The 18,417-nt window shown below is 50.4% G+C and overlaps 1 protein-coding gene across 5 annotated transcripts in view; it reads right to left on the reverse strand.

The window, feature by feature from the left end:
- The window catches only part of TNXB (tenascin XB), a 59,634-nt gene that overhangs the window by 16,602 nt on the left and 24,615 nt on the right, over nt 1–18,417 (reverse strand). For 3 of the 5 annotated variants that reach the window (XM_061196052.1, XM_061196054.1, XM_061196050.1), the window contains 10 exons: nt 17,524–17,883; nt 16,785–17,132; nt 13,489–13,794; nt 6,241–6,540; nt 4,669–4,956; nt 4,094–4,390; nt 3,241–3,555; nt 2,794–3,117; nt 2,040–2,387; nt 11–307 (listed from right to left, as the gene is read on the reverse strand). In XM_061196052.1, coding sequence (XP_061052035.1) covers nt 11–307; nt 2,040–2,387; nt 2,794–3,117; nt 3,241–3,555; nt 4,094–4,390; nt 4,669–4,956; nt 6,241–6,540; nt 13,489–13,794; nt 16,785–17,132; nt 17,524–17,883 — 3,183 coding nt within the window. The remainder of the gene's footprint in view (nt 1–10; nt 308–2,039; nt 2,388–2,793; nt 3,118–3,240; nt 3,556–4,093; nt 4,391–4,668; nt 4,957–6,240; nt 6,541–13,488; nt 13,795–16,784; nt 17,133–17,523; nt 17,884–18,417) is intronic. The other 2 variants (XM_061196051.1, XM_061196053.1) reach the window with 2 other exon arrangements.

The raw sequence follows: 18,417 nt of genomic DNA on the forward strand, positions 1-18,417 counted from the left end.
GTACACTCACCAGTTAAACCGACAGTGGAGACAGGGCCCACGCGCTGGCCGCTGTGGAAGCCGTACAGGTTCATCTTGTACTTGTGGTCTGGCTCCAGGCCCGAGACGGTGACCCCGTCCTGGTGCCCCGGCACCCTCACTGCCTTGGGCTGCCCGTCCCCATTCTTGTACTGGACCAGAAAGTGGTCAAACTGGCCCTCGGGGACATTCCAGAAGAGGCTCAGGGAGTCGGGGGTGGCGTCCGTCACAGTCAGCTCTCCCAGCTGTGGCTTCAAAGGGGGGCTGGCAGGGGGCTCCTCTTTAGGGGCTGGGAAGAGATGCAAACAGAATCGTTCCTGTTGCTGGAAGGAACTGTTGAGGCCCTGCTCTCCTGGATTCAGGCCAGAAGGTGGGCCAGCTCTGTGGGCCTAACTTAAGATGCATGTCTGCTTATGAGCATCAAAATCTCTTTGTGGCCTCCTTATGGTCCATCAAATGTGCCAGGCAGCTTCTTGCCTCAAGGCCTTTGCATTGACTGTTCCCTCTTCCTGAATGTTCTTTCCCCAGATGCCTGCATGGCTCATGTTCACACTTCCTTTCATTCAAATGTCACCTTCCCTTTAGGGCCTTCCCTGACCACCCTATTTAAAATCCTAGTTCTCTCAATTGCATCCTATCTTTCTTACTTGGACCTGATTCCAACAACAAATTGCAAAACAACAATTATGACACAATCAGGAAACTGTAGCACTACCTGGATATCTGATTTTTAAAGGTACAATCATTGTATCACAGTTATTTCTAAATAGTCTTTTTGAAAAGAGCAGTACACTTAAATATGTAATAATGGGGACTTCCCTGGTGGCGCAGCGGTTAAGAATCCACCTGCCAATGCAGGGGACACGGGTTCGATCCCTGGTCCGGGAAGATCCCACATGCCGCGGAGCAACTCAGCCCCTGTGCCACAACTACTGAGCCCGCGTGCCACAACCACTGAAGCCCATGCGCCTAGAGTCCCTGCTCTGCAACAAGAGAAGCCACCGCAATGAGAAGCCCATGCACCACAACAAAGCCCACTCGCTGCAACTAGAGAAAGCCCACGCGCAGCAGCGAAGACCCAACGCATCCAAAAAAAAAAAAATGTAATGATGAAGTAAAGAGTGTATGGAGTAAGTTTAAAAATATTGCAGCAGTATATCCATACAATGGAATATTATTTGGCTATAAAGGAATGAAGTACTGCTACATGCTACAACATGGATCAACCTCAAAAACGTGCTTGGTAAAAGAAGCCAGACACAAAAGAACACGTATTGTATGATTCTAGTTATATGATGCGTCCAGAAAAGGCAAATCTACAGAGACAAAAAGTAGATTAGTGGGGACCGGAACTGGGCATGGGAATGGGTCTGGACACCAGGTTTCTTCTTGAGGTGATGGAAAAGTTCTAAAATTAGTTAGTGATGCTGGTTGTACAACTCTGTAAATACACTAAAATTGGTTAAGTTGTATACTTAAAACAGGTGAATTTTATGGTATGTAAATTATACCTCAATAAAGCTGTTAATAAAGAAAACATTCTAGTCGGGGAGGGTGGGAAGTGAGTGGGGTCTGGATGAGCTAGACTGGCCAGGAGTTGATTTTTGGTTGAGGCAGGGTGATTGACACATGGCAGTTCATTATGCTATTCTTTCTCTTTGGGTATATGTTTGAAATTTTATGTAATAAATACTTGTTGAGAATTAGCATTTCATGGCATTTGTCCCAACACCCAAAAAGAGCTCTTTTCAGAGTTCCAGGCAAAGCAGAGAGCCACAAACAGGTCAGTGCGTGACTGACTTGAAGGCCTCAGTCCCCAGTGGCCTCTCTCAAATGGGCAAAGCACTTCCCTGGAACTCATTCTTCCTGCCTCCAGATCACACCTGTCCTGAGGTGTTGAATGGACAATGGATGGGTTAGAGGTTCAGGAGTTTTAGGGTCCTGGGTCTTCAGTGAAAGACACTCAAGAGGCTCTACTATCAGACCTTTTCTGAGACCTCATCCGGAGGGCCCTCACTCACCGGTCACGCCCACGGTGGACACGGGGCCCACACGCCGCCCCCCGTGCAGGCCGTACAGGTGCATCTTGTACTTGCGCCCGGGCTCCAGGCTCCCAACGGTCACCTCACTCTCCTCGCCCCCGACACGCACCACCTGGGGCCCGTCCCTGCCCTTGTACTGGATGGTGAAGGAGTCGAAGCGGCCCTGGGGGACGGTCCAGGAGAGGCTCAGCGAGTCCGGCGAGGATCCTGTCACTGTCAGCTCCCCCAGGAGGGGCTCCTCGGGGGCCTCCGAGGCCTCTGTGCTGGGTTCTGTGGGGCTGGGGGTCTCCTCCATCTCTGCGGGGCTGGGGGTGTCTTCCTCTGCAGCTGAGAAGGAGAGACACAGAGAGCGTGAGGCAGGGACCCCAGGTGATGTCCTTGGGTCTCCTCCCAAGCCTTGGCCCCGGCTCCGGGCCCTGAAGTCACTTCAGAGAAGCCCGTCCTTGGGGCTGAGTGGTCCTGCTCAGCTGACATCTCATAAACATGCCTGGAGCCTCCGGGGTCAGCTGTGGGGGACCAGGGCAGCCACCTGCATGGCTCACAGAGGCCCTTCTCTGCCCAAGAGGACCTGCTGGTCCTCAGGGAGCCTGGAGGCGAGGGGTGGCGGGGAGGCACAAAGGGCACCATGGCTCAGCCTCGAGTGGAGGGGCCTCCTGCAGCCCACTCACCCATCACCTGAGAGAGGGTGATCCTCCCACTAGGTCCCACCCTGGGGCTTCCACCGTCCACTCACTTGTCACCCCGATGACAGAGACGGGGCCCACGCGCTGGCTGTCATGGAAGCCGTACAGGTTCATCTTGTACTTGTGGTCTGGCTCCAGGCCTGAGATGGTGACCCCGTCCTCGTATCCCGGCACCCTCACTGCCTTGGGCTGTCCGTCCCCATTCTTGTACTGGATCAGGAAGTGGTCAAACGGGCCCTCGGGGATGGTCCAGGAGAGGCTCAGGGATTCGGGGGTGGCATCTGTCACTGTCAGCTCCCCCAGGCGAGGCGTGACGTGAGGCTCAGGGTTGGTAGAGGGAGATTCTGAAGGTTCATTCTCTTCCTCATTTTGGGCTGAACACAGACACGGAGAGAGAAGGACCTGAGAGAGGGGCACGGTGTCCACGGGGACTCTGCCCTCCTCTGGGCCCTCACAGCCACCTGGAAGGAAGCCGAGTGGGCAGTTATTTTGCTCACCTGTCAGGGCCTCGACGTGCGCAGGACCCACACGCTGCCCATCGTGGAGACCGTACAGGCTCACCAGGTATCTGTGGTCGGATTCCAGGCCAGAGAGGGTGATGTCATTCTGGTTGCCCCCTAAATGGACTACTTGGAGTTGCCCATCCTCGTCTGTGTACTGGACCTCGAAGGAGTCGAATTCTCCCTCAATCACGGTCCAGGAGAGATGCAGGGTGTGTGGGGTGCCCTCCTCCACAGTCACCTCCCCCAGACGGGGCTCAGATGCTGGAGGGCTGGGGGCCTCAGTCTCGGCTTCGATTTTTTCCGTGGGGGCTGGTTCAGAGAGACAGGTAGAGATGGGTGACTGGTTTGTCACTGCACCAAGACTCTCCAAGAGGATGGAAGGAGGGGAGGAGGTGAAGACAAGAGGTCAGTAATAAAAAGGACCAACTACTGATACACAGTGATGAATTTCAAAAGCACTAAGTGCAAGAAAAACACAAAAAACTGTGTACTGTATGATTCTGTTAAATGAAAAGCTTAAAAAGGAAAATCTATAATGATAGAAAGCAATTAGTGATTGTTAGAAGCTGCGGGTGGGGAAACTGACTGCAAATGAGCATAGGGAAACTTCTGGAGTCAATGTTTTTTATCTTTGTTGTGGTAATGGTTTCATGGCTTATACATCTGCCCAAACTCATTGAATTATGAGCTTAAAATGGGTGAATTTTATTGTATGTAAATTATGCCTCTATGAAGCTGATCCCTTCCCCCAAAAGGAGTGTAGGAAGCTCTGAATTTGTGTGGCTCCACCAGACCAGGAGAGCCAGGCGGGCAGGAGGGACAGTGTGTTCCCCCCAGCTGCACTCACCGGTCATGGCGATGGTGGAGATGGGACCCACACGCTTGCCCTCGTATAGCCCGTAGAGCAGCAGCTTGTACCTGCGGGCAGGGTCCAGGCCTGGGACACTGACCTCCTTGAGGCTGCCCTCCACGGGCACCACCTGGGGTTGCCCATCTCTGTCCTTGTACTGGACCACAAAGGAGTCAAACTGGCCCTCGGGGACCGTCCACGAGAGGCCCACGGAGTCTGATGTCACGCTGGTCACCTGCAGCTCCTCCCCCAGACGTGGTTTTGTTCCAGCCTCGTCCACAGCTCTCCGGGTCTCTGAGATGGAAACACAGAGAGGAAATGGTTGCGTTGTTTCTGGAAGGCTGGGTGATGCTGAAGGGGAGGACTGAGAGATCTATAGACAGGGCTGTGCCATGGCTGCATCCTGCAGGGCTGGATCTTTGGGCTTGTGCAAGGAGAGGGGGCGCTGGATCCCAGCCAGAACAGCTGGAGCCAAACAACAACCGTGATGGCAGCCACCACAACTGACCACAAGGACCTTCCCTGGGGGAGCCTCCAGATCAGAGATGCCCGCCCGCAGGGGCTGCCCTCACCTGTGGTGCCCTCGGCGGTGAGGGGGCCATGGCGCCTCTTGCCCAGGAGGCCGTAGAGGAGGAATCTGTACTTGCGGCTGGCGTCCAGAGGGCCGATGGTGACTGAGCGCTCGTGGCCCTCTGCAGGCACCACCCGGGGCCCGTCCCTGTCCTTGAACTGGACCACAAAGGAGTCAAAGTGGCCCTCGGGGACTGTCCAGGAGAGGCGCAGTGAATCTGAGGAGGGGTCTGTCACCCACAGCTCCCCGAGGCGGGGTGGGGCTCCTGGGCTGGTGTCACCTCGAGCAACTGACAGAGAGAAAAGGTTCTTGTGTTTATTTTTTTTTCCAAAACGACTCCTTGACTGCCTCCCACTTGAGAATGGAAAAACCCAGAACTGCCCAAATGATCAGTGCTTCCCCCAAATATTTCCATCACCCTCCCATGCCTGCCAGCATCCCCAACTGGCCATGCCTCTGTCCACTTAACCAGCGCAGGGAGGGGTCTTCTGTCCTGAGACATCTCTGGGGGAAGAGATTCCCTAGCTACCTATTTATCTTATTCCTCTTGCTGTCCAGGCTCTAACCACCTAGTAGAGACTATTTCCTTAGCAGGGTGCAGCTTATCACAGACTTGGTCTGCTTATTTCCTATGACCAAGGAACCCACTCTTTGTGATCTGACTGGTCCCTGGGGAAATCCAAGGGTCCTGGGGATGTCAGAGGGGGCACAGGATCACTGATGGGGGCAGACAGCTGGTGGGGAGGTAGGATATTATGATGGAGGTGACCCTCATAGGACCCAGTGGAGGAGTGAGGGCTGCCTATGTGTGAGGCGGGTGTGAGGAGAAGAAGGGGAGCTCAGATGGGAGAAGGATCTGGTATCTGCCCAAGAAGCCATCCCGAGGCCTGAGAAGGAGCTGGCCTTCTGCATTCTTGGACAGCAAGGATGCTGACGGCATTGTTATTGTGAGAGTTTTCTGGCAACAGGGAGCCCCCAGGGGCAGGGGAGCGCCTGGACCAAAACCCAGGAAAGGGGCACAGCTGGGCTGGGCCTGACTGGGCAGCCAGTCTTGGGCTCCTCTGGTCCCCAGTTTCTGAGGCTCCAGGAAGAGGGCAGAGGAGGAAACGGGTCCCTCTGGGGAGGCAGATATGGGACCCAGTGTGTCTGGGCCAGTAGGTGGGAAACGGGGTGAGAGTCAGAGGGAAGACTCCTCAGGAGGTGATGGCTACACAGGGCTGAGGACTCACAGGCCAAGGGAGGTGGAACGGCTCCTGGCTCCCTCCCCCATATCTAGCCCTGTTGTTTCTCCTGTTCCACCTTCCAGGAAGGGGTCTGAAGGAGGCTCCCCCGTTCAACAGAAGTAGAAATTATGAGAAGAGGGGAAAAGTCAGCAGGGGAAACTGATCCAGGAACTGGCCCCATTTTCCTGGTTCTCATCTGCCTGGGATCGGGGCAGGCAGTGTGGCTTTTCAAATAAAACAGAAGAGGTGGATGAAGCGGAGACCTGGCGGAAGGGAGAGGTGATAGGGCAGCGTGAGGAAGGGCAGCAGGGCTGGGGCCTCAGGCTCAGCTTCGTGGGGGTCCCTCTCACCTGTCTTTGCCTCCACAGAGACGGGGCTGTGGCGTTTCCCGTCCTGGATCCCAAAGAGCAGGAACTTGTATTTCCTATTGGGCTCCAGGCCGGGGATGGTGACCTCACGCTGGTCTGCAGCCACAGGCACCGCCTGGGGCTGCCTGTCCCTGTCCTTGTACTGGACCACGAAGGAGTCGAATTCACCCTCGGGGACTGTCCAGGAGAGGCCCACGGAGTCCGGGGTCACGTCCGTCACTGTCAGCTCCCCCAGACGTGGCTCAAGGCGGGGCTCTTTGCCTGGGGCTGGAGAGAGGGGAGCTAGGATCCAGGAGGACAAAGAACATGGCTGAGACCTCTGGTGGGAGAAATTCCCCCTCACAGGGCTCCTGGGCTCCGAGGGCCTTAGAGGGCTTTGAACTGAGATGGGAAACAGTTACATCTCTTTTGCACTGATCTCTAAGTGAAATGTAGCATTTCTTTCAATGATGAATATAGGAAACCAACCACGGTGGTACTAGCAGTGCTTGTAACCCTGTCACCAATAGGAATCACAGAGATTGTCACATCACCTTAGAATTACTGCAGAAACTTCAAAATACTTTTTACAGAGATTGGTTCAAGATGGCGGAGTAGAAGGACGTGCTCTCACTCCCTCTGGCGAGAGCACTGGAATCACAACTAGCTGCTGAACAATCATCGACAGGAAGACACTGGAACTCACCAGAAAAGATACCCCACATCCAAAGACAAAGGAGAAGCCACAGTGAGACGGTAGGAGGGGCGCAATCACAATAAAATCAAATCCCATAACTGCTGGGTGGGTGACTCACAAACTGGAGAACACTTATACCACAGAAGTCTACCCACTGGAGTGAAGGTTCTGAGCCCAACGTCAGGCTTCCCAAACTGGGGGTCCGGCAATGGGAGGAGGAATTCCCAGAGAATCAGACTTTGAAGGCTAGTGGGATTTGATTGCAGGACTTTGACAGGACCGGGGGAAACAGAGACCCCACTCTTGGAGGGCATGCACGAAGTAGTGTGCGCATCGGGACCCAGGGGAAGGAGCAGTGACCCCATAGGAGACTGAAGCAGACCTACCTGCTAGTGTTGGAGGATCTCCTGCAGAGGTGGGGGGTGGCTGTGGCTCACCATGAGGACAAGGACACTGGCAGCAGAAGTTCTGGGAAGTACTCCTTGGCATGAGCCCTCCCAGAGTCCTCCATTAGCCCCACCAAAGAGCCGGGTAGTCTCCAGTGCTGGGCCGCCTCAGGCCAAACAATCAACAGGGAGGGAACCCAGCCCCACCCATCAGCAGACAAGTGGATTAAAGTTTTACTGAACTCTGCCCACCACAGCAACACCCAGCTCTACCCACCACCACTCCCTCCCATCAGGAAACTTGCACAAGCCTCTTAGATAGCCTCACCCACCAGAGGGCAGACAGCAGAAGCAAGAAGAACTACAATCCTGCAGCCTGTGGAACAAAAACCACATTCACAGAAAGATAGACGAGATGAAAAGGCAGAGGGCTATGTACCAGATGAAGGAACAAGATAAAACCCCAGAAAAACAACTAAATGAAGTGGAGATAGGCAACCTTCCAGAAAAAGAATTCACAATAATGAGAGTGAAGATGATCCAGGACCTCGGGAAAAGAATGGAGGCAAAGATCAAGAAGATGCAAGAAATGTTTAACAAAGACCTAGAAGAATTAAAGAACAAACAGAGATGAACAATACAATAACTGAAATGAAAGGTACACTAGAAGGAATCAATAGCAGAATAACTGAGGCAGAAGAACAGATAAGTGACCTGGAAGACAGAATGGTGGAATTTACTGCTGCAGAACAGAATAAAGAAAAAAGAATGAAAAGAAATGAAGACAGCTTAAGAGACCTCTGGGACAACATTAAACGCAACAACATTCGCATTATAGGAGTCCCAGAAGGAGAAGAGAGAGAGAAAGGACCCGAGAAAATATTTGAAGAGATTATAGTTGAAAACTTCCCTAACATGGGAAAGGAAAGAGTCACCCAAGTCCAGGAAGTGCAGAGAGTCCCATACAGGATAAAGCCAAGGAAAAACACGCCGAGACACATAGTAATCAAATTGGCAAAAATTAAAGACAAAGAAAAATTATTGAAAGCAGCAAGGGAAAAACGACAAATAACATACAAGGGAACTCCCACAAGGTTAACAGCTGATTTCTCAGCAGAAACTCAGCAGAAGGGGGTGGTATGACATATTTAAAGTGATGAAAGGGAAGAACCTACAACAAACATTACTCTACCCGGCAAGGATCTCATTTAGATTCGATGGAGAAATCAAAAGCTTTACAGACAAGCAAAAGCTAAGAGAATTCAGCACCACCAAACCAGCTCTACAACAAATGCTAAAGGAACTTCTCTAAGTGGGAAACACAAGAGAAGAAAAGGACCTACAAAAACAAATCCAAAACAATTAAGAAAATGGTCATAGGAACATACATATCGATAATTACCTTAAACGTGAATGGATTAAATGCTCCAACCAAAAGACACAGGCTCGTTGAATGGATACAAAAACAAGACCCATATATATGCTGTCTACAAGAGACCCACTTCAGACCTAGGGACACATACAGACTGAAAGTGAGGGGATGGAAAAAGATATTCCATGCAAATGGAAATCAAAAGAAAGCTGGAGTAGCAATACTCCTAACAGATAAAATAGACTTTAAAATAAAGAACGTTACAAGAGACAAGGAAGGACACTACATAATGATCAAGGGATCAATCCAAGAAGAAGATATAACAATTATAAATATATATGCACCCAACATAGGAGCACCTCAATACATAAGGCAACTGCTAACAGCTATAAAAGAGGAAATCGACAGTAACACAATAATAGTGGGGGACTTTAACACCTCACTTACACCAATGGACAGATCAACCAAACAGAAAATTAATAAGGAAACACAAGCTTTAAATGACACAATAGACCAGATAGATTTAATTGATATTTATAGGACATTCCATCCAAAAACCGATTACACTTTCTTCTCAAGTGCACACAGAACCTTCTCCAGGATAGATCACATCCTGGGTCACAAATCAAGCCTCAGTAAATTTAAGAAAATTGAAATCGTATCAAGCATTTTTTCTGACCACAACACTATGAGATTAGAAATCAATTACAGGGAAAAAAACAAAAAAAACACAAACACATGGAGGCTAAACAATACGTTATTAAATAGCCAAGAGATCACTGAAGAAATCAAAGAGGAAATCAAAAAATACCCAGAGACAAATGACAATGAAAACACGATGATCCAAAACCTGTGGGATGCAGCAAAAGCAGTTCTAAGAGGGAAGTTTATAGCTATACAAGCCTACCTCAAGAAACAAGAAAAATCTCAAATAAACAATCCAACCTTACACCTGAAGGAACTAGAGAAAGAAGAACAAACAAAACCCAAAGTTAGTAGAAGGAAAGAAATCATAAAGATCAGAGCAGAAATAAATGAAATAGAAACAAAGAAAACAATAGCAAAGATCAATAAAACTAAAAGCTGGTTCTTTGAGAAGATAAACAAAATTGATAAACCATTAGCCAGACTCATCAAGAAAAAGAGGGAGAGGACTCAAATCAATAAAATTAGAAATGAAAAAGGAGAAGTTACAACAGACACCGCAGAAATACAAACCATCTTAAGAGACTACTACAAGCAACTCTATGCCAATAAAATGGACAACCTGGAAGAAATGGACAAATTCTTAGAAAGGTATAACCTTCCAAGACTGAACCAGGAAGAAATAGAAAATATGAACAGACCAATCACAAGTAAGGAAATTGAAACTGTGATTAAAAATCTTCCAACAAACAAAAGTCCAGGACCAGATGGCTTCACATGTGAATTCTATCAAACATTTAGAGAAGAGCTAACACCCATCCTTCTCAAACTCTTCAAAAAAATCGCAGAGGAAGGAACACTCCCAAACTCATTCTATGAGGCCACCATCACCCTGATACCAAAACCAGACAAAGATGCTACAAGAAAGAAAATTACAGACCAATATCACTGATGAATATAGATGCAAAAATCCTCAACAAAATACTAGCAAACAGAATCCAACAACACATTAAAAGGATTATACACCATGATCAAGTGGGATTTATCCCAGGGCTGCAAGGATTCTTCAACATACGCAAATCAATCAATGTGATACACCATATTAACAAACTGAAGAATAAAAACCATATGATCATCTCAATAGATGCAGAAAAAGCTTTTGACAAAATTCAACAGCCATTTATGATAAAAACTCTCCAGAAAGTGGGCATAGAGGGAACCTACCTCAACATAGTAAAGGCCATATACGACAAACCCACAGCAAACATCATTCTCAATGGTGAAAAACTGAAAGCATTTCCTCTAAGATCAGGAACAAGACAAGGATGTCCACTCTCACCACTATCATTCAACATAGTTTTGGAAGTCCTAGCCATGGCAATCAGAGAAGAAAAAGAAATAAAAGGAATACACATTGGAAAAGAAGAAGTAAAACTGTCACTGTTTGCAGATGACATGATACTATACATAGAGAATCCTAAAGATGCCACCAGAAAACTACTAGAGCTAATCAATGAATTTGGTAAAGATGCAGGATACAAAATTAATGCACAGAAATCTCTTGCATTCCTATACACTAATGATAAAAAATCTGAAAGAGAAATTAAGGAAACACTCCCATTTACCACTGCAACAAAAAGAATAAAATACCTAGGAATAAACCTACCTAGGGAGACAGAAGACCTGTATGCAGAAAACTAGAAGACACTGATGAAAGAAATTAAAGATGATACAAACAGATGGAGAGATATACCATGCTATTGGATTGGAAGAATCAATATTGTGAAAATGACTATACTACCCAAAGCAATCTAGAGATTCAGTGCAATTCCTATTAAATTACCAATGGCATTTTTTACAGAACTAGAACAAAAAATCTTAAAATTTGTATGGAGACACAAAAGACCCCGAATAGCCAAAGCAGTGTTGAGGGAAAAAAACATAACTGGAGGAATCAGACGCCCTGACTTCAGACTATACTACAAAGCTACAGTAATCAAGACAATATGGTACTGGCACAAAAACAGAAATATAGATCAATGGAACAGGATAGAAAGCCCAGAGATAAACTCACACACCTATGGTCAACTAATCTACGACAAAGGAGGCAAGGATATAAAATGCAGAAAAGACAGTCTCTTCAATAAGTGGTGCTGGGAAAACTGGACAGCTACATGTAAAAGAATGAAATTAGAACACTGCCTAACACCATACACAAAAATAAACTCAAAATGGATTAGAGACCTAAATGTAAGACTGGACACTATAAAACTCTTAGAGGAAAACACTCTTTGACATAAATCACAGCAAGATCTTTTTTGATCCACCTCCTAGAGTAATGGAAATAAAAACAAAAATAAACAAATGGGACCTAATGAAACTTAAAAGCTTTTGCAAAGCAAAGAAAACTACAAACAAGACGAAAAGACAACCCTCAGAATGGGAGAAAATATTTGCAAACGAATCAATGGACAAAGGATTAATCTCCAAAATACATAAACAGCTCATGCAGCTCAATATTAAAAAAACAAACAACCCAGTCCAAAAACGGGCAGAAGACCTAAATAGACATTTCTCCAAAGAAGACATACAGATGGCCAAGAAGCACATGAAAAGCTGCTCAACATCACTAATTATTAGAGAAATGCAAATCAAAACTACAATGAGGTATCACCTCACACCAGTTAGAATGGCCATCATCAGAAAATCTACAAACAACAAATGCTGGAAAGGGTGTGGAGAAAAGGCAACCCTCTTGCATTGTTGGTGGAAATGTAAATTGATACAGCCACTATGGAGAACAGTATGGAGGTTCCTTAAAAAACTAAAAATAGAATTACCATATGACCCAGAAATCCCACTACTGGGCATATCCCCAGAGAAAACCATAATTCAAAAAGACACATGCACCCCAATGTTCATTGCAGCACTATTTACAATAGCCAGGTCATGGAAGCAACCAAAAGGCCCATCAACAGACGAATGGATAAAGAAGTTGTGGTACATATATACAATGGAATATTACTCAGCCGTAAGAAAGAACGAAATTGGGTGATTTGTAGAGACGTGGATGGACCTAGAGTCTGTCATACAGAGTGAAGTAAGTCAGAAAAAGAAAAACAAATATTGTATATTAACACATATATGTGGAACCTAGAAAAATGGTGCAGATGAACTGGTTTGCAGGGCAGAAATAGAGACACAGATGTAGAGAACAATGTATGGACACCAAGGGGGGAAAGTGGCGGGGGGGCGGGGTGGTGGTGGTGGGATGAACTGGGAGATTGGGATTGACATGTATACACTAATATGTATAAAATGGATAACTAATAAGAACCTGCTGTATAAAAAGACAAATAAAATAAAATTCAAAAATTCAAAAAAAAATACTCTTTACACTCATCACTGCTTCTAAATGTGGGTAGGTTATTAAACATGCCACTAAGTCTTGCTATTTAATGAACTAATTATGAAGTTACTATATTACTGAATCATAAATTCAAGTTTTAAAATATTTTTGATAATTGGTTAATCAGTAGAATTGGTTACCTTTGTAATCCTATGCGTTTTACTTTATGGATTATTAAGACATTGCTCTGAAAGGGGTTCACTGGTTTCACCAGGTACCATAGCACAAAACTGGTGGCAACCTGTGCCCAGGAAGCATGAGGGGTGGGAGAGGCTGGGAGCCAAGAGCAAGGGCCACTTCCCTGACGGAGGAAGATTCTGGCTTGGCCAGAAGGGAACACAGCTCAGGCCAGGGGGCTGAGGGCCCCTGAGAAGAGATTCAAGGGATGTGTGTTGTTTAACCCCAGTGAAAAAGGGCAGCAGGGGGAGGTGTTAGCTGGGTCCAAGTCACAGCAGGGTTGTAAAGAGAGGGAAGGAAACAGCTGTGGACAGTCAGAGAGATAGCGTTTGGCTAGACTCAGGTCAGATGGGAGGAAGACAATCCTGCCTGGGGGAGGAGACAGAGTGGAGATGGAGACTGGAGGGTAGGGAAGGTTCCAGTTCAGGAGAGGAGCCAAGGGCTCAGGTAATAGACTGGGGAGGACCTGCGGGGGCCACTGAGGCAGGACCTGAGAGAGAGGCTAGGGGAGGGGGTGGCCCCGGGTAACCAGGGATGGGAACTACCTTTACCCACGGTCACTCACCGGTCATGGCTACCACAGAGAGGGGGCCCACGCGCTGCCCACCATGTAGCCCGTAGAAGTTCATCTTGTATTTGCGTGCAGGCTCCAGGCCAGGGACAGTGGCCTCTCGCTGGTCTGCGGCCACAGGCACCGCCTGGGGCTGCCCGTCCCTGTCCTTGTACTGGACCACGAAGGAGTCAAACTGGCCCTCAGGGACTGTCCATGCAAGGCCCACGGAGTTGGGGGTCACATCTGTCACTGTCAGCTCCCCGAGGCGTGGCTCCGTGGGGGGCTCGGTGGCTGGAGGAGTCTCTTCTGGTTGTGGAGCTGAGATAGAAATGGTGGGAGGCTGTTAGGAAAAGCCCCTCTTCCCCTTGTAGTAATTATGTGCGTTGTTTTTGTGGTTCTGATGTAAGACCACACTGATTGGCGACATCTGTCTGGCCAACAACCCTTCACTAAGTCCCTGCCAGAATCCGGGGCTGTGCTTGCGGGGAGGGGTGTCAGCCACCACTGAGACCCTGGGAAAGTGGCTGAAGTTCCATCTGTGCATCTCTGGCTCCAAAGGCCTCCCATCCAGACCTCCCTGCTGACCCCCAGACTTGTGTTTGCTCAGCATCTTCCTTGGGTGCCTAATTGATGTCTCAAACTCAACAAGTCCAAAACCGAGCTCAGGGGCTGCTCCCACACCTGCTCCCTCCCCAGCTTTCCCACCTCAGCAAAACCACAGCTTCATTCTCCGAGTCATCCCTGAGTCCTCTCTTCCACCCCTCAGCCGGCCTGTGAGGAAATCCTGTCCGCACTATCTTCAGAAGCTGACCCCCTTCCCCCTGCCCAACTCCACCGCCACCATCTCTAAGCACACGTGTTCTTACTGGATTATAGCACAGTCTCCTAAATCCCCTCCCTCCTCCACCCTCATCCTCTTTGCTCTGTTCCCCACTGTTAACACATTAGTCAGAGTCTGTTCCCGCAATGGCTTCCATCTCACTCAGAGAAAAAACCAGGTCCTTACAATGACCTCCGAGGCCCCACCTGTTTATCTCTCACGTCACCCTCCCCATTCCAAAACATTCCTCACTGGTCCACAGACATTCAGGCACCTTCCCTCTGCTCCGGATGCTCTTCCCCAGAGGCCTGCGTGGCTTGTCCTCTCCCTCCTGCAGGTCCTTTTCTCAGGGAGGCCCTTGCCTGCCTGCTTCCCGCCCACTCACCATCTCACCTACTGGGCTTTGCTTTTCTCCCCAGCTCTTGTCACTGTCACATATGGTCCCACTGACATATTTGTGCAATTTGGTGCCTGTCTCCCTCTGACAGAATGTGAGCTCTCAGCAGGAGCTTTGCCTTGTTCACTGCTGTGTCCCCAGCACTGGCACCCAGTGGGTGCTCCACAAAGGTTTGTTACATTAATGAATGGTCTGCACGTCTGGAAAAGGCCAAGCTCAGGACCTGCTGGTCCCCATTGCCCCAGAATGAGCTGAGTCTGGGAAGCCCTGCTCATTAGTGACCAGCCTGGAAGGTGGTCCCAAGAGGCAACTGGCAGAGGGGTAGCTGGGTGGGTGAGGTTCCCAAGAGCTTGTTTCTTTGGCTCCTGTGGGAGGACAAGACTAGGCTCTGTACTGATAAAACCTGCTTTAAAAACAGGCTGGCATGGGACTTCCCTGGCGGTCCAGTGGTTAGGGCTCCACGCTTCCACTGTAGGGGGCACGGGTTCAATCCCTGGTCGGGGAACTAAGATCCCACCAGTCGTGTGGTGTGGCCAGGCTGGAGATGAGGCCTCAGGAGGACAGAAATAAGTCTGAGTGGGGAGGGCAGGGATGCAGGCAGCTGAAGGCGGGCCAGAGCAACCATCACGTACTGAGCTTCTCCCAGGTACAGGTGCCAGGCCACGCATTGTGTTCCATTTCATTTGCCTTCTAGCTCTGCTGGTTCCTTTAGCGTCCGTTTCCTGCGTCTCTGTACTTCTTTCCATGAGAGAGAGAAATTGTCCCTCACCATCAAGCCTTATCATTGGTGGTTTGACTTAACTGGGAAAGGTGGAATGATAACTACCCATGAGTACCGCAGGCCCTATGCTGCATTTGGCATAATCCTTTCCCAAGTTAGCCATGTTTCTAAAGCTGCATGTTAGTTCTTCTCCTAGCAACGGTTCACCACGCGCTGTGTGCCAGGGACCGGCCCTGGGTCAGCTCAGCGGGCTCCAGCTGCCTATCACCTTCCTGCTCGGATGATGAGCACCATCGCACAGCTAAGAACTGAGAAGCCAGGAATGGAACTCAGTTTCTCCGATTCCAAGATTCAGTTTTCCTCTACTGCACCACCTCAGTCAGCGCCCGGCACTGTCCATCCTTACCCGGGGACCAGTGTGGCTGCCCCGGACAGATGGACGGACTGAGGGTGACTCCAGAAGAAACCTCGGCCACATTTCCTGGGCCTGGCACGAGCCTCCATCCTGCTACTTCAGGCCTGCAGGAGAGGAACTCAGGGAGGATTTCCCCTCTCCCTACTCTCTGTGCTGACTAAAGAAAGAAGAGAAATCAGGAGTGGAAGCTTCTGGAAACTAAGCCAACCAAGTCCCTTTGAGAAGTACAGAAACCATGCTCTGGAAACCTGTTTCTCTGCTTTTTAAAATCTTTCCCCTTATATTAAAAGTTGCTTTTGAAAAAGCTGTGTCTTTGTTTCAGTGAACAAAGGGGAAAAGAGATGCCCCTTGCTGGGGCCAAGCTGGGCGGATTAGCAGGAGGGTCCCAGAGGCCTGTCTGTGATCTGGCCCCTCACGCTGGGGCTCTGGAGAGTAGGTGCCCAGGCTGGTCCTCTGTGGTGGCTGAGTGGCCCTGTACCCGGGTGGAAGGGACGTTCTTCCTTGCTATAACCACTCGCTGGATGAGTAGTAAAGAAAGCTTCCAGCTGCACTGGTGACGAGGGCAACGTCTCATGCACATTCTCAACATCGAAGCGGAACCAGCCAAAGGGGACAGAGCAGATCCCAGGGTAAGGACAAATACAGTAACCATAGCAGCAAACACTGCCAGCATGTTTACTTGGTGCCAGACCCATTCTTAGGTCTGTTAACTCATTTAATCTCACAACAGTTCTGTGAGGTAGGTGTTACTATCCCCATTTTACAGCCGAGGAAACAGGCACAGAAAGTTTAAGACTTGCTCAAAGTCGTGCAGCTGGTTGTAGCCCAGTCTCCCGTGAACTGTTCTTTCTAGGTCTTCCCCAGGCAGGTGGGGAAGGCAAGGGAGGGCAATGCCACAGGGAGGCTGGGGGCCACTGGTGGGAGGAAAACAAACAAGGCCCCCGCCCTCACTCACCGGTCACGCCCACGGTGGACACGGGGCCCACACGCCGCCCCCCGTGCAGGCCGTACAGGTGCATCTTGTACTTGCGCCCGGGCTCCAGGCCCCCAGCGGTCACCTCACTCTCCTCGCCCCCGACACGCACCACCTGGGGCCCGTCCCTGCCCTTGTACTGGACGGTGAAGGAGTCGAAGCGGCCCTGGGGGACGGTCCAGGAGAGGCTCAGCGAGTCCGGCGAGGATCCTGCCACCGTCAGCTCCCCCAGGAGGGGCTCCTCGGGGGCCTCCGAGGCCTCTGTGCTGGGTTCTGTGGGGCTGGGGGTCTCCTCCATCTCTGCGGGGCTGGGGGTGTCTTCCTCTGCAGCTGAGAAGGAGAGACACAGAGAGCGTGAGGCAGGGACCCCAGGTGATGTCCTTGGGTCTCCTCCCAAGCCTTGGCCCCGGCTCCGGGCCCTGAAGTCACTTCAGAGAAGCCCGTCCTTGGGGCTGGGTGGTCCTGCTCAGCTGACATCTCATAAACATGCCTGGAGCCTCTGGGGTCAGCTGTGGGGGACCAGGGCAGCCACCAGCATGGCTCACAGAGGCCCTTCTCTGCCCAGGGGGACACACGGGTCCTCAGGGAGCCTGGTGGAGGCACAAAGGGCACCATGGCTCAGCCTCGAGTGGAGGGGCCTCCTGCACCCCACTCACCCATCACCTGAGAGAGGGTGATCCTCCCACTAGGTCCCACCCTGGGGCTTCCACCATCTACTCACTTGTCACCCCGATGACAGAGACGGGGCCCACGCGGTGGCCGCTGTGGAAGCCGTACAGGTTCATCTTGTACTTGTGGTCTGGCTCCAGGCCCGAGATGGTGACCCCGTCCTGGTGCCCTGGCACCCGCATCACCTTGGGCTGCCCGTCCCTGTCTCTGTACTGGATGGTGAAAGAGTCGAAGTGGCCCTGGGGGACGGTCCAGGAGAGGCTCAGCGAGTCCGGGGAGGATCCTGTCACCGTCAGCTCCCCCAGGAGGGGCTCCTCGGGGGGCTCTGGTGCCTCTGTGCTGGGCTCTGTGGGGCTGGGGTTCTCCTCCACCTCTGTGGGGCTGGGGGTCTCGTCCACGCCTTCCTGCGGGGCTGAGAGAAGAGATTAGGCTTTACAGGTGATGTGCTTTGTGGTGATGTTAATCGTGACAATAAAGTACATTTGGCAAATATACTCTTCAAGCTGTCAGCTTAGGGGTTCCTGTAGCCTTTGTATTAGCCATTCAGCTGCCCATCAAAGGAGACAGGGCTGAGACAGGCCCCTAAACCTCGTCAGTGCTGGACGACTGCACTGTGGGGGTAAGGGGCCGCCTCTCACGTCTGAGAAAGGAGACGAGATGGGAAGAGAGGGAACACTGAGGGATGCTTCTCTGCTGTGTTCATGGACAGTGCTGACCACAGGAGAGCGAGGGGGCAGTAAGGCTTCTTCCCACTGTGTTCCTCCCTTTCAGCTCCTGCCCCTCCCCAGGGCTTTCCAGCTTCCCCCACCCCACTGACCAGGACAGGAAATGGGATGTGCTCCGCTAAGGCTTCCTGAGGCAACCCTGCCCCTCCCTCCACTTCAGACAAGAGTCGGGGTTGGGGGGTGGGCGGGGGAGATGTTGCGGATGGCGCTGGGGGCTGTGG

The sequence above is a fragment of the Eubalaena glacialis genome, chromosome 7 (assembly GCF_028564815.1).
Source record: "Eubalaena glacialis isolate mEubGla1 chromosome 7, mEubGla1.1.hap2.+ XY, whole genome shotgun sequence".
NCBI lineage: Eukaryota > Metazoa > Chordata > Mammalia > Artiodactyla > Balaenidae > Eubalaena > Eubalaena glacialis.